Here is a 16,724-nt window from a genome sequence, read left to right on the forward strand (position 1 = left end):
TCCCCTTTCCAGCGGGGCAGCCCCGTGATGACCAGCCCTCATCGCTTCCTGCTGCTTTGATGGCTAAACTCGCCTGCAAAGGGTCCCCGTGGTGCTGCCGTGCAGGTCCGAACTCCTGCCTAGCTGTTTTCGTCTTTGCCCTTTCCTTCCCCCGGGATACTTGCTCCCATTGAATACGTGCAGCAGCTCAGGCCAGCAAGAGTTTATAGGTACGCTCACTGCCACGGCACCGAGGACAGGCTCGTCCCTCTGTGGCTAGTGCAGCACGGGGCACATCTGTCCTGAGCAGCTCGGGACTCCCAGTAAGCTCCACAGGCAGCCTTGGCTGTTGCAGTGAAACACATCTCTGGGTGCAGCTCATGGAGCCTTTGTCTTTCCCAGCGTGCCTGCACAGAATGGCGTAACACCCATTCTGGCTTCATGTTAGCAAAAGCCAGAGGACAGCACCCAAACAAATGATGTGATTTTGTATTTCTCATAACCATATGTATTTTTCATAAATATGCAGCTTCACTGTTTATGCAGCCTCCTGGGATTGGAAGAGAAGGAAGTGACTATGCAGGAAGCACAAGTGTGGTGCTAATTATCATTGATATTATTAATCTTTTCATTTGTGGTAGGGGAGGTTTTATTTGTATAAAATCACTGCAGAGCATTTTACAGTTGCAGAGTACCTTTACTTGTGAAATCCCATTGCACTTTGTTGTGAATACTATCCTTACTTCTGATGTAGAGAAGATGAAGCAGGAGCTGGGCAGGTTGCCTAGTGCCCCACAGCAAGTCAGTGTTTTAGACATTGAACTCCCTGTCTGGTTCATAAAGAGTGATGGGGTACTGGTAACGCTGAATGCATACTGTGTGTCTGAAAGCTTGGCTGTTTTTCCCATACCTTTGCCTATAAACTTTATCTTGCTCTTCAACCATCAACACTATGAAAGCACTACCACTATTTTCAGTGTTATACTTACTAAATGGACTGACACGCATTGCCATTATTTTCATAGCAGTTTTGTTTTGCTCTGCAGGCAGCCTGCTTTACATTTTGGGAGAGAGATGAGCTGCACATCAATTTCAAAACCGTAACTCTGAAAATGGCTCTCCGTGTTATCTTTTCTTTTTTCTGAGAATCGGAATTAACTACCAAATTAAAATGACTTGGGCATTATTTTAGAAGGTCTTCAGGGCACTGTGATTTTTTCCCTGTCAGCTGGGCTCCCCAGGGATTTGCTGTGATTTGAGTATCCAGCGTCCTGGAAGAGCTCATGCTGACTCCGTCTTTGCTGCTTTTGACCTTTAGAGATGGAGCCCAAACAGAGCTGTGAGTCAAGCAGAAAAACTGGTGGCAGTACTGTGCACAGCTGATTTTGGGTGACAGCGCAGCTGCCTGCCGGGGTGGGCTGGACTGACTCACAGTAGAAGCGAGGAACACAAGTGTGGGAGGAAGACAAGAGCCCATCTGGGATCTGGATGAGAGTTGGACTAAGGGAAACAGGCTGATCAGGGAGAAGGGCCAATTTTTGGTGGATCTGGGGCCTATTTAGCTTCAATCCATCCCTTCAAGTACTTTGAATAATTATAACCAAAGTGCTTTGTTTAGGAGATGGTGGAAGGAGCCTAGAAATGATCACATATTTTAAGCCCTGTGTTGGTTAGTATGGAAGAAAAACACCCACTCATTAAAAACTGTGATACACAGGGTTTACTTATGTAAAGTGAAGAATGTATAAGATGATTTATTGTAACTAGAAAGTTTTCACCTGCCCATTTTGAAGAAGTCATAAAACCCATTAAGGGCCCAGCTCTGAAGACAGTTGAACATATGAGCAGGTATGTGGGAGCAGTCCCACTGAGTTCGTTTGCACAGAAGTTTTTGCAGGACTGGGGCGTAGTATGTACCAATTATGTTGTTAATGTGCTAAGGCTAACATATCTGCTGTTGTGATGTGAGAGCATTTTCACAGCTGCACTTGCAAGCAGAATTAAATTTCTCCCCAATTGATGATGCCCTTCAGTGCACCTCAGCAATATAAATGCATTCTTCTACTGAGAAGGGTTGGTTTTCTTCTACTGAAAGCACTGGGAAGGAAGAGAATATAAAAACTCAAGTCTCTTCTCCCTGCTCAGAAGATAATGCCTGGTAGAAACACAGAGCACTGTGTTTCTGCACTTTGCTTTTTCAGTCAGCTCCCCTGACTGCTTTAGTTCCCTTAGTTCCTTACCTATTTCTCAATTAAGTCTTGCCATCAAGAGCTATAGCTTGTCAACTGCAGGTGGCACATCTCCTCTCCTATCTATTGCTCTTTTGGCCTCTGTTATACATCAGTGATCTCCCATGACAGACATGACACTATATATGTCGGGCATGCCTTACTTGGGCAGAATTTCTAATGGCAGCATGGCTTGTAAATCAGCTGAGGGGAAATGGTCTTTGCTTCCATGTAGCTTATCAAGCATCTGAGACTTCTAGCTTGATGTTCACACAACTGTCCTGCCTTTGTGGGCACATCTGGTACAAGAGGGTTCTCAAAAGCGGCTCCATGGGTCTGGGGTGGGCTGCAGTGAAGGTAAGAGTCAGGGCCATTGCTCCTTGTCAGACAGTACAGGCATTCTAACCTCAAAATAACAGAAAGTGTTACAATTCTGCCCAAAGTTTTCATTAATTTATAATAAAAACCTGCAAGTCAGCTGATGAAATAAAATGAAATGAAGTGTATTATGCATAGTTACTCCATTTGGTCTGCATAAATTCCTAGACCCATATCTTACGGGGACAGAAGGGGTGCTTGTGCGCTTATGTGCTCACGTAATTTGACTGCCGGTATAGCACAGGTTGTGAGACTCCGATGAATCTCTCCTACAACATTTTTCTAAATACAAGTCTTGATTCAGAACATTTATACCTCAGAGGATTTATCACATTTCCTTGGTATTTGATGTCAAAGTTGATCTTACTTCCCTGTGAAAATATTGTTCCTCCTCTTGAGTCTTCAGCCTTCAACTCTGAGGCTTCTCTGCAGTCCCAGATCTCCACAATTTCCCCAGCTATTGCTGGCACCCTGTGCAACCCCCCAAGCTGTTCCAGCAACACACAGGAGCCTTAGGGGCGGCAGCCTCCACCCATTCGCATTACTGTGCTGCAGCCTCTCTGTCACCTCAGGATCACACCTACCAAGTGCCATATGCCAGAAATGCCCTGGTGCAGGCGAAAGGCTGTGATGGAGTGTTACAGGCGAACGTGTACCTGTTGGAAACCCGATAGGCAGGCAGATTTTAGAAGGCACACACTTAACTTTGTGATGCTCCATGCGTGGTATGAGCTGATGCAGCTGAGGGGCTGTGGGCTGCAGACCTATGTGAGCCCTTAACGTGAAAGTGGTATTGTACGACACCAGCCGCGTAAAATCATCTCTGCAAGAATGGGTATTATCTGTGCTTGAAATTCAGCAAACTCACGACTTTTTCAGGGACTCAGCTTTGTCCTATGACACAGATATAAATGACAGCATCATAACCTAGTCCAAGGGTTGTCTAAAACTGCTGTAGCCAAAATTGCCACTCCGTGTTGGTATGGCACATGGAGAAGGTGAGCACCAGGTGCAAGTGGGCAAAGCCTCACTCAGCACTGCGCTTCCCAACCAGCGAGGATCTGCGCGGCCCTCTGGCTGTGGCTGGAGCAGCTAATACGGGAGCAACACACTGTCCCGGCAGTTGTAGTGCTAAACCTACACCATCATATATCACCTTTTCCCAGATCGTTATGACCAGTCTATACAGACAGATTTACATGGAGGGGAAAAGGGTTCTCGTGTGTTAGTGTCCCCAGCCTGTGTCATAGCACAGAATGAGCTTGTCTGAGTAAATGGGACCTTGCTGTACCATGAATTCAAGTAATCGCAGTATGAAAATCAGGTTTGCGTCTTTCTAAATGTTTCTTACACATTTGTATTGTCATTCTCCCTAAATGATTGATGTTAGGCAAAAGTTAATCTTTTCAAACAGTCATAATTAAATATAATCCTAATTAGAGGGGAAAGGGATAGCTAAAAATTACAGGAGGATCCTTGAACCAGAAGCTACTTTCCTGCTGCATGTTTCCACCTTCAGTCTGTGCTAGCATGGAAGTGCTCTTGGAAGCCTTGGTCCTGCCAGTGAGCGCTTGGGTGAGGATCTGCTGGGGTGTGGGAAATCGGCTGTAGCACAACTTGTGCAGAATGAGGGCCTCGATTCATAAGCCAATGTGTCCCCTTACTATATTGTTTCCTTTTTTCTAAATCTTTCCTGGCTTATGTTTAGTGACTGACCCTTGTTTACTTATTTATTTATTTAGAATTACAGCTCCTCCAGACATTAGCCATTCCTTTAAAATATATTTTAGGCTAAAGTAACTTCATAAATAATTCATACTGGCTGCAGCTAAATAACTAGAATGTTGGTCCTTTTCCACTGCTATCCTGTCAGGGTAGAAAAGTACATCTATAGCTTAAAAGCAGTATTGCAGGCAAGCAAGGCATTCCAAAGAGCTTATTAAAAGGTGAATGAGGTGCCTTGAATTTAATTTTATGACTCTGAGGTAAGATGGTGATCCAACTATTTGAATGTTCATAAATACTTCTACCTAAATGTTTATTAGTGTCATTTTATTCTGATTTTTAAAATTTTTAAATTAATGTGTCCATGTGAAATATTATATGAGTGTAGCGCTGGTTTTAACATGTCATTAGCTGTTTTATCAAGCATGCACACAGAAGAAAATTGACAATGTATTTAACTTCTTACTATTTCTCCATAGCTGAATTTCTAGTAGAGCTATGGAAACAAAGGACAAGCATTTAATGGCAAATGTTAGTGAACCGTGTGCCACTAATTATGTGCCAGATGTGACATGCTTCACTGTGTCTGGGCTGAACTATGCTAAAGTACGCTGTGTCCTTGAAATTGTTTTTCTAGGGAAAATTTGCTATTTTTTTAATCTCTGCATATTGCTGCTTATGATTTGACTTCTGTGTGTGATAAATGTTAACTGGCAGCACTGAAGCTACAGCATCTGACTGCCCTGCGATTTTTATTATTCCATATTTAGAAATCTGTCCAATTAAGTAGGCTCTGAGCTAGCAAATATTTAGGTAATTCTAAGTAGAAGGAGTATTTAATTGCTTTTCTACTTCAAATCAAAAAAAGTACTTAAGAAGTGGTCCCCAAACTTGTGGCTCAGGTGTTCAGTGTTGTCTGCAAAGCGCTCTCATTTGATTCTGGCTTTATGCTGCTAGGGTCCATGGCGAGAGGAAGCGCAGCGAGAGCTTGCCCTCCGCCTGGCGCTGCCCCGGGTGAGTACCTGCAGCCGGGGAGCAGGGGTGCCGGGCTGCGCCGAGCACAACAGAACCTGGCAAGCTGGAGCTCCCAAAACACAGTCCAGTTTGGATGAAGCTTGTTAAACTTTTGGCTAGTCCAAGATATGTTTCAAGTGAAGCTGAACTGATAAATGAACAGTCAATGGCCTATGCTTGGGTATGCCAAGTTTTTAAGTGCCTGCGTTTGAAAATTAGGTCTGTACCTATGCTGAGGCTATTTGCAAAAGTTCCTAGGAGATTAGAAATGGAGACTACAAAAGTTAGCCCAGCACCTTTCATTTACTCAGATTTGTCTCAGCAATTTTTTAGATAGACAGAAGACATAGTACAAAATTCCGGAGATGCAGTAGCAAAAATGACAGGGCACATATGTCTGGTAGAGAGAATGGAAACGGTTTTCACGGAGCAGTGACTGTAGTTGTGACCGTAATACAGGTTTCAGAAACTTCTGTCTCTAAACTCTTCCATCCCATTTTATTTTTTTCTTAATAAACTATTTCTACATTCACTGTCCTTTTAAGCTACAAATTTTACAGAAAAAAACTGTTACAGCATCTGTCAGATATGTTACTAACACCATGGGTAGGGAAGTCTTCCATGGAACAGGCTTATTTTCTGCATTCGGAGCCAACTTCAGGGCTATGACTGGACTGGCTGTTGTGGCGGTGAGTCATTACCGTGCCGGTGGCTTTGGTGTCAGTGATGGTGGCCACAGCCACACAGAACAGATGCTTGAGTTCAGCACGTTTAGATGGTGAGGTAAATGCGTCTGCACCCTCTTAGGAGACTTGCAAATACACAGGACAATAAACACTATTGAATTGTGTAGGTAACAGTAAGCAAAGCACCGTATAGGTGATTGCCATATAAAAGCAGGTGTAATTATTGCACACACATAATCATTCATTACTGTATTACGGCGATTATGAGCTAGGCATAATAGAGCATAGATTTTGCACAGAGCAAAATCCTTCAGTGTCCCTGGTTTACTGTGGCAGACCAGCTGCAGCTGACAACCTTGGTATATTTTGGATGTAAAGGTATGTGATGCATGAAATGGAAGTAGCTGAACAGCCTTAGTAGTTAATTAATGGTGGTTTTACTTCAAAGAGAGATATCTAACCTGCCTTTTGCAACCCCCCGTAAAGGGCCTTGGCCTGTAGCCCTGCTTCAGGCTTCCCCACTGAACTCTGCAGCAGTTTTGCTTTCAGCTGTGGCTGGGGGACTGGTTAGCGGAGCAGCGGTCAGCTGAGAATACCGCATGCAGGCAGACTTTGAAAGGGAGATTTCTCAATGCCAGAACAGAACAAGAAAAAGGAAAAGACTAGGGATGGAAATGGAGAACTCCAGTCAAAAGGCTTGTAGATTCCTTTCTGAATAGTGGTGCAATGAGAGGGAGGCTGCTTTTCTGACAAATCGCTCAAGCAGAAATGGAGTGAGGGTTTATTCTTACATAGGCACACACTTAGTGCACACCTTACTTATAGTATATACTGATTCCAGGCAAGTATGTTGTAACTTATTTTACCCGGCCACCAAATTATACCCTATAAAAGGACACATAATTCAGAACAAAGCTGACACTTCCTCCACAGATACAGGAGCTCATGTGGTGGAGAACTTTGTGTGCATTGTTTGTGAGTCCATATGGCCCAGGCACTGTATTTATCACAGCCATCTGAGTGCTTATGCATCTTACATTGATTGTAACTGCATAAAGTACAGTAACTAAATTGGGAACAGCAAATCCCCACTCTCCCTATATCCCTGATGACTGAACTATCTATTAGGCTACATATTCATGCTCCCTCTTGGACTCTGATTCAGTCTTGACTTCTATAATGTAAAATGGAGAAGAGAGTGACTGCATCTAGATACTGTATTTAAGGTTTTCTCTTGGCAGAGGGGAGCCTGTGCATAGGTGTCCCACGTTACATTCACTTACAAAGAGCATCAGCTGAGTGTGAGCACAGACTCGGACCTGCTGTCCTTGTTCACCTGTGGTCTTACAGCCCCACTTCACAGCTGTCTTTCCTGGAATGCAGGACACGGAGAGGCCCATCCTTGTGTTTCTGAACTCTTGTGTACCTGCCATTACGGCAGAGCTGTCCTTGACAAGGTCTTTTCCAAACATGCTCCAGAATTCATTAGTCTTTTCTGGTGCTGAGACTTCTCTCAGCACAAACAGCTATAATTGTTACCAGTGTTTATGCAAGGGAATGATGCATTTTACCATACTCTTCACAATGAAGTTGTTGCTGTTTTTCTGTCTGGATGCAAGCCTTTGGGCACTGCCACTTTAAATTAATAAACTGCAGAAAAAGGGAAAGCAGTGTTTGCTAAGGCAGATGCTGTTGAATAGCATATGCAACGATCACACAGATATGTAATCAGCATTCTTTGTTCTTGCTTAAAATGGATTACAGTAACTTTGATCACTGTGGACAGGCAATTAAATGTGAATTCTCAGACCAGTTATGAAATTAAGAGAGAACATATGGTCTTTGGCTGCCTAAGCACAGGAATACCAAGCAGAAGTAGAAAGAAATATTATCTATATGAGGTGTGTGTGAAACTATCACTGGGATTAATCTTTACAGGGTTACTGTCTACTTTTCCAAGTGGAGGTTGCATAGCAATAAAGAGTTCACAGAAGAGCTTCAAGAATGATTTAGCATGGGACTAACAGAGCTAAACCTATTTAGTTTATCTGAGGAATAAACAAAACTTGAACATTTACCAAAACATGCATACAGAAGGCTCTTCCTACTGTACCAACTCTTTAGTCAGAAGAGGCATAACAATATCCTGGTAGAATGCTAAAACTAGGTTGAATAAGATTAGATAAAAGGTGGTAATATTTAACAAAAAATACATAAATAACTATAATTTCTTAGGAATGTGGCAGATTCTCCATTATTTGAAGCCTTTGGAAACCTTTCTGAAAGCCATCATGAGATTCAGACATTATTGCCTTGATTCAGTAAGTACTAGAAAACACTCATTGCCCTGCATTATGCAAACTGAATGATCATTTTTGTCCCTGTTGGCCATGAAGACTATGAAACAGAATTTTTCAACTTGAAATCTTTCCATAAATCTTCCTCCTCATTCTAAATATACAAGAACTTATAGCAGGGAATGGAGCTGTTGTCTCTCTTCCAGTTGTGGAATACATTACTCACTTCAGCCTCAAACCTACTGAACAGTTTCCTTCCCAGGAATATCTCACACAAACTACAGTGAGTGCAGTCCTTCAAGACAGACTGCTAACCTCTGTTCTCTTTAATATTTTACTGAAACCTTTTACATATTTTTCCTTCCTGCATTCTCCAGTTCCTTCTGTGATTATACTAATCACCTAAACACCTAATAATCCCAAAGGTTTACCTCTTTTTAATAATAGAGCAATTAAGTCCAGTGGCAGTGGCCTTAAAAATGGAAGTTCTGTTCTGAATTTGTTCAGAAGCAGCAGATGACTTGAAGTACATCATTAACCTCTAAATGTAGTGAATAATCCCTGCTTACCTTTTACCCTGCCCATGGGTTAAGGCCTATGCTGTGGGAGGTACCTCTTTTTGACATGACATCAAATTGATCTCTTTGCGAGTTCTTTGCTGTTTGTGGTTCATGAGGATCCTATGGAACGTTGCACAAGAACGTGGATTTGTTTATATGCACACTAGTTGAAGACAGAGCGAGAGCAACATTTAGCGTTTATTAAGCCTTTTCAAAAACACAGTCAACTTGAACTTGATTGTTTTAGAGTATTCAAATCTCTCTTGCACATTTCACTGCACTGGCACTAGCAGTAGAGGCAGCAGCACTAGCAAAAAGCATTGGCACTTAGAGCAGAGATTCAGAAGGCAGAAGCTGCATAGATTTCAGATGTCGTACCCATATTTTTACTGTTGTGCTATACAGAGAAGTTACCCACCAAACATGGTACCAAACCACAGTCAGGCAGTTTCACCTTCACTGCAATATGAAACTGGTTATTTTATGCATTGTTACCGGTTGGTTGTTTCTGGTGTGAAAGAAACGGAGGCTTTCTGGTGAATTTTCCAAGCCTAGAAGTATGTGTTTCAGATACCAGTAAGCACAGGAGGTTCATTTACATCAAAGATTTGCAATAGAAAAATACATTTTTAAATTTCCATTTTATCAAATTCAGATTCTAAATCTCCATGGCTCTCCTGAAAAAAAAATGAAGCTGCAACTGTACCTGATATGAATTTGTTTTCTCGATCCATTTGCTCTTAGAGGTGTCCCATGAAATGGAAATGTCACTTGAATGCATGCCCAGTAGCTATTGGCAGAATGTTCCCTCCTTCCTGAGCACCTACTTGATGTCTAACTCTATTCGTATCATTCCGGTTATTGAAATCTGCAGTGTTCATCTGGCATTAAGATCAGTGCAATTCCGTTATATGGTCATAAAACACAATTTTCTATGACTGTTTTTGAAGCAGAGAGAAAAAAAAAGACATGAGGATGAGTCTCACCTAGCTCATGTTTTCTGATGAATATACTCATTACTGATTATTAAACTCCCATTGTAGAAGCAAGCGCAAGTTTATATATGTGTCAAAATTAGTCTCCTAAGCCAAAGAAGTGTCAAAAAATAATAAAGTCTCCAACAACTAAGGAGTTAGGTGCTCAAACAGAATAAACTGAGAGAGGCAGGAAATCTTTAGGAGGTACATGAATTTATGCACACTGAGAATTTTTCCCAACACAGCTTCATTGTTTTGTGTTATGTAAGCCTGAAATTTTTGCAAGAACAATCAATATTGGTAATTACAAAAAAAGATTTTATATAGGAAAAGGGACCTGGGTTACTTAGATTTCAAGTACTTAGCAACTACTGAAGAGAAACAGAGGGAATGAAAGATTATGAAGAATCTAAAGTTTACTGAAATATAAGAACTCATGCTCCCATTACATGAAAGATTTGTACTTCAAATAATAGAAATAGGGAGGCAAACCCTGAAATCATAGCCAAATAAACATGAAGACAATGCAGGGTTTAGCTCAGGTTCCCAAGCAAAGAGCTAGCATCAGAGAAGCCTACAGCAACAAAGCACAGCTTGTATAAGCTTTTAAACCTTTTAAAATAAAAGATGGATGCTCCATTAATTAAAAACTCCTGCTGAAGAAAAGCATCAGAATTATACAGATCATGAGGACAGACCTAAGTTCTTGATTCTCTTGGGGCTTAGGTTTTATTAACTATACCTATGCAGAAATATTTTTCTCCACCACTGAGTTGCAGCATAACATGGCATACTGCTTACAGCATGCAGCAAAACAACACTATATCACCCTCCTTGTAATGTCATTAGTTTCCAGTTCCTTTTTCCAAATGAATTCTATTAATCATTAAACTCTTAAAGCATAAGCAGAAATAAAAATAAAAGCTGTAAAAAAATCAAATACATCACTGATGCACCTCATCTGAAACTTTTAAGTATAATGCAAGACACCATGTGATAATGTAACTCTCACTGAACAGAACAGACTTTGAAACATAATTCTGATTCTAAAAATATTAACAGAAAAAAAATACTGAAATCCCCTTTCATCTTGAAGACTTTAAACATATACACACAATAACAATTCAACAGCTATAGCAGCCTGAAAACATCTATTCACTCATCTTTTTTTTCTTTTTAATAGACGGATAAATTGCAGTTAGTTCCTCTGTGGATTTCCAGTCCTACTGGGAAGGCCAGCTTCAAGACTGCCCAGTTCACACTGGGGAGTCCAAGCAGCAACGCCCACAGAACTACTCCCATAGGGACATCTAAAACAGACACCAAGCAGAGGATTCACTTGACCAAATATAATAATCTACAATGAAGCTATCTACATAGGAGCTAGTCCCCTGAGGGTGTGTTATAGATGGAGAGAAATGGGCACTTACAGTGCATCATTCACCTCACCCTACAGCAGCTATCTAAAACTGCCTATTTGCCTCTGGTAACAATAGAGGGAGCTGCAACTGAGTATCCACGTTGTAGATGTCCACACTACACATGTCTAAAGTCAACTAAAATGAATTCCACCTTAAGATTGTAGACAGGTGCCCTGTTCCAGGTCTGCCTGCGCCAGCTGAAGATGAACTAACTGCAGTGACTTGTCATCCGTGAGAGGCAACCTACCTCCTCCACCCGTCTGCCAGCAAAACAGGCTGCAGAAGCAGCCCCCCGCCACAATTTACCCTCTTCTCATCTGCTGCAGTCAAAGCCATATGGGCTACCACTCTTGACCTCTGCGTTATACTAAACAAGTTGATTTTACCTGGAGTGGATTGGGCAGTGCTTGCATGATCCCTTTCCCTGTCCCTGCCTGCAGGCTCCTGCAGTGACAAACAATTGCAAAAGAGAATATATTAAGTAGTACAGCTGCCTGCAAAAGGAATGCACTTTCACAGTCTAAGCAGGCTTTGGTTTACTGTTTAGACAACACTGAGGAATTCAGACTCTCCCCAAAGTGGTTTATTATTCATATAACAAAGAGGGTTGAGTCTTACCTTTCCAGTCATCATCAAGATGTGTTAAATCACATACTGTTTCAAGCATACAGCTTAGCAACCTCAAGGCATAAAATCCCATTCTAATAAACTAAGGACTCCTTTATTAGTCTGCTTTGAACTTACTGCAATTACAGAAATTTGCACAGTTCCTGTTCCAAGATACAATTAAATATTTAAAAAACAGTGATGAGTACACCTGCATCCAGACCTGATTCTCAGTTCGACAAAGCAGGCCTATAATTAATTTTCCTAGTTTCCTATGTGTAATTACTATATGCCAGTGTCTCTTATGAATAGGAATGTTTAAAAGATGCTTGAAGAAGAAATGTTGCTTATATATAGCTGGAAGAAGTTCCTTATATATAGCTGGACTGTTTTGAGATGGATTCTGGCATTCACATTACTGTCTTTCTCATGCTCTTTTTCTTCAAAATCTTAATTATGTCTTGAACTTAATGAAACAATGGAAAAGTGGCAAGACTTCCATGTGCTCATTAATACTTTGTCCCTTGAGGGACGCAGGAATAAGCAGCAGACAGATGACAGCAGCTCACGGCACAGGGTTTAGTTAGGTTCTGCTGCGTGAGCTGCTTATGACCAGTGCTTGCCCCAAGTGTGAATATGCAGCATCCATAATGAATCCCAAAGAATGCTGGCCAAAGTAAGTTATCTTCATTCTCCCCATTAAGGTAGAAGATGTACAAATACATTTCAGGTTTGTACATTCTACATAGTAATTTATTTTCTATATGGATTTTAGCACAGAATAAAGCAAGTTTGCTCCTATAGAGAAATGGCCCCTACTTTTAGAGTACTTTTTTCTCTGAGTACTACAGATGCAATGCCACTTTTTAGATCAGAAGTCCATTACATTTTGTTCTACAAAAGCAATTCCTGCACCGATAACAATTGTCAAGTACGACCACTGATGATTTAATGTTCTATTCCCCCTTTTCTAGCAATTACAAGTTGCTTGAAAATTAAATTACAGTTAATATTTCTCCCCAGTGAGGTTGGCTGACATGATGTGCAAATGCTTACACTGCCCTGTAACAGTCAGTCGTTCCCAGAGGAGATGGGCTGGCAGCATGAAAACAATTAAGTGCCAATAAACAATTGGCCTCTTTCATGAAAAATAAACAGGCACAAAGACAAACTGTTCCACTGCTTATACTAACCAACAAATGTTGGGACGACTGTTTGTTCTAAACACAGCAATGAGGCTGCAGTGCAGTTTTCCGGCTTTCATAAACTCAGTTTACCAATTTAGAATGGGTTCAGAACTAAAGTTCTTATTTCTCTGATGGTTCTTCATCTGCACTGACCTCCTCTCTTTGGAACCACACAAACGCTGACTTTGCTGTGCCATCTCCACTCTGTTGGGAAAAGCAAATGAAGGTAGCCCAGAGAAAGCCACAGAGCCCAGTGTAAGCTGTTCTCAGGTAAACAGGGACCAAAATGAAGTTTGACAGCTGCATTGGAAGGAGAGAGAGCTCGGTTAGTGCTCCAGGCATTGCTAGGTCTTAAGCCTACATACCCAAAAACTCCCCTGACTTCTCACTGGGGGAGGTATACTGTGAACGCACAGGATCAGGTTTTACAACAAAGAAACGCTCACCGAGTTACCCTGAAACTCACCTGCACAAAAGGCCAGTACATCAGCCCTGTCTGAAATGAAAATGAGTCACTGTTACTCTTTGGGACTTCAACCGCAAAGATTCATTTTTCTTACCACATTTAGCAAAGACTAAAACATACTTGAACAAAGTTAATAAAAGATGTTCAAATGTAGATTAAGCGGTTTAAGTTAGAGGTTGCAGCAATAAAGCACTACCACCTTCACAAGCTGCTATGCTAAGAGTATCTCAGAAATATTATTCTAACTCATTTTAAATACAAAACTCTAAGCACAGTAAGTTTCTGTAGTCACCTGACACCAGATACATAAGCACATTTACCAGATGGGTGAACAAATGTTTAACTATGGGAACATTTGTTTCAGCAATGAATGAAAAATACCAGTGAACACTATTTATTTCACACTTGCAATGCTCCTTCTAGTTACTCATGCATGTAAGGGTTTTTTTGCAAAAATCATCTGATAATTTACTCAAAGAACATAAGGTCAATAGAAGCCTTATGTTTTGATAGGATATAGTGGGCACTGTTTTTAGAATCATCCTCTATAGTAATAAAAATAATCCTTTTTACTCTTTTTATCCTGCCTATACAGTTACACCATGTGAAGAGAAATGCATATTGAATCATTGTTTCTCATTCTATTGTATTTTTCTGCTAATCTGTCTTTCTTCTCGGGTCTGGGAAATCTTTAAAATTCTTAATTGGCTTGGCTCTGGGATAGCACAGATATTTTTTTCTGGTGTATACTGAAATGTTAACTAAAACCAACTATTTATATCAAAGTCTTCTTAAAACAGGGGATTGTGTTTCTGTAAGTGAGAAAACTGTCAGTGAAAAGAACAGGCCAAAAATGATTCCTAAAAAAGATGTCTCTATAATGTTCTTAACAGGTGTTCATGTAAGTGTCGTCAGTGGCATTACTAACTAAACACTGGTGTGTGGGTACTTCTCAAGATAGAAGATAAATAATCTTAGGATATAATTATTGGTGCTGTATTGTAGGGCGCTCATTCTAACAGAGCCAGGTGCAAGTGTTATGTATGTATTTTGTACATTTTTGGAATGGCAGCATTTTACCCATCTGGCAGTGCTGACTGCTCTAGATTACCCTGACTTTAGATGACTGCTGGTACCTAAAGCTTCCTACACATAATCAAGTAATGAAGTGAGAGGAAGGGTGTTGGAGGAAGGAATCATACTTTACATATTTTATCCACTAATATGTATTTTGTGCTTAACTGGGAGATAAGGGAACTGCTTGCCTCACCTTATATGTATTCCAAAATTTCTTTCTACAGTCTGAAAAAATGTCCTCTTTCTTCTGAAGGATGCTCATACCTGGTGGCAAGATATTTAAGACAATCAGAAAACTGCAAAAATGAAAATGTCCATTTTTCCAGTGATAGCCCAAACTCTTCTCAAAATATATTACTTGGAAGGAAAAGCTGGTATGATTGCAAAGAGAAAATACCATTCTGACTACTTAATATTGTTAGATCACATCTCCTCATCTGTTGACTTGGTTCGAAGTATTGACACTATAGACCAACTGGAATATACTGTACATGTGGTGATCAAAACAGGTCACGTAATTCACCAGTGGCATGGTAGTGGAACAGATATGATGCGAGTACCTTTTCCATCCAAGAGATAGATAGGATGAGGCATTTTGCATGTTGTTGCATGGCCAGTGCAGGCCCCGATCCTCTAAGGAGTTTAGAAGCCCACGGCCCACTGAAGTCAGCGGAAAAGGGCAACTGATTTTTTTTAGAATTTGGGCCATAACCAGCATGCTATTTTTTACCATCACAAATATCTACACAAAATTCTAGAATTGACAAGTAGAACAGTTCCAAAACCTACTTGTTTAACACTCCACACACAGCATTTCAAAATTTTAACAAAACCTATTTGAGCCAAGTTCCACCTGATGCTAGGAAAACAGAGCCTCAGAACAAGCTCCCATCATTACAGCCAGGGCCGGACAAAGTCAAAAGCGCTATGACTTGAAGTTACATATTAGACATGCGCAAACGAGAAATAAAATGCAAATATCTACAAGTCAAAATAGTGAACCCTTTAAACAGTATGGCATGTGATGGGAATCTTAAGGTGCTGAATTAAGACTCTATGTCTTTATAAAAGATGTAGCAGTTCTTCAGAGATCACCCACCTTAACTGGAAGAGGGGACCTATCTTAGCCAGAGGAGCTGGATGACATGGCTGTAACCAAGCACTCCAAAATCAGATCTACTTATCCGCTAATAAAGCAGGGGCCCAAAGTGGCTTAGTCCAACTCAGGTTTCTCTTTTCCTAGATATCTGCGTGCCACAAAGTTAAGAGTGTCTCTCAGCTGCCACACTGATAGCCCACCAGCACATCGTATTGCTGCCCCGTCTGGGGATCTCAGCTCTGCTGTCCGTCGTGTGGTCCTTCGAGTCCCTTTGGCCCTTGGACACCTCTCTGCTCACAGTCCGACACAGGCACGCAGCACTGTGAGCCTAAAAATCTGACGTTTGACTTCTTCCTTTGCTTCACTTCTCTCCAACCGAGAACCGAACGGCGGCCCTGCCAGGGTTGCCAAGCGCGAGCCGCACGACACCACACCAATAGCGTGGCCATCTCACTCTTGGTCCACGCGACGCTTAAATTAAATGAGCGCCTTGCTTCGCACCAGTCCCTTTGATTATTTTTGGCATGTTATTTCCTTCTGCTTGCTTTTGAAATAGATGCGGCTCTTAAGTGTCTTCTCGTTCACTGGCTTTCAGGATTATGCATTACCATCTAGCAGCAGCGCGGCGCGCTTCTAAATACTCTCAAAGCAGAAGGCGGCCCGGCGCATTCGCTCCCTGTGGCACCGGCCTGGCATTTCCAGGCACCCGCCGCGCCGGGGGCCAAGGCAGGTGACGGCGGGAGGCGAGGGCCGCAGGCCAAGCCCCCTCCATCCCCCGCCTTCCTCCTTCCCTCCCTCCATCCCCCCCTCCATCCCTCCTTCCCTCCCGGCCTCACTCACCCGTGTAGAAGGCGAGCACGGCGACGGGGGCGCCGAGCAGCTGGTCGCAGAGCACCTTGGCGAGCACGGCGGCCGGGCGGCGGCCGGGCAGCGCCCGCTCCAGCGCCCGCAGCCACACGTAGCTGAAGTTGCCGTGGAAGGCGAGGGCCACCAGCGCCACCCGCCGCGTCTGCGCCCAGTCGGG

General features: G+C 42.0%; 1 protein-coding gene across 1 annotated transcript in view; it reads right to left on the reverse strand.

Annotated features, from left to right (window-relative positions):
• Positions 1 to 10,038: 10,038 nt before the first annotated feature.
• MPV17L (MPV17 mitochondrial inner membrane protein like) overlaps positions 10,039 to 16,724 on the reverse strand; it is an 8,236-nt gene continuing 1,550 nt past the window's right edge. Inside the window, exons 2-7 of the mRNA XM_026076690.1 lie at positions 16,541 to 16,709; positions 14,795 to 14,865; positions 13,525 to 13,554; positions 13,212 to 13,358; positions 11,652 to 11,709; positions 10,039 to 11,154 (exon numbers count right to left, since the gene is read on the reverse strand). Coding sequence (XP_025932475.1) covers positions 11,021 to 11,154; positions 11,652 to 11,709; positions 13,212 to 13,358; positions 13,525 to 13,554; positions 14,795 to 14,865; positions 16,541 to 16,709 — 609 coding nt within the window. The 3' untranslated portion in view covers positions 10,039 to 11,020. The remainder of the gene's footprint in view (positions 11,155 to 11,651; positions 11,710 to 13,211; positions 13,359 to 13,524; positions 13,555 to 14,794; positions 14,866 to 16,540; positions 16,710 to 16,724) is intronic.

This window comes from Apteryx rowi, unplaced genomic scaffold (genome assembly GCF_003343035.1).
Source record: "Apteryx rowi isolate R43461 unplaced genomic scaffold, aptRow1 scaffold_436, whole genome shotgun sequence".
NCBI lineage: Eukaryota > Metazoa > Chordata > Aves > Apterygiformes > Apterygidae > Apteryx > Apteryx rowi.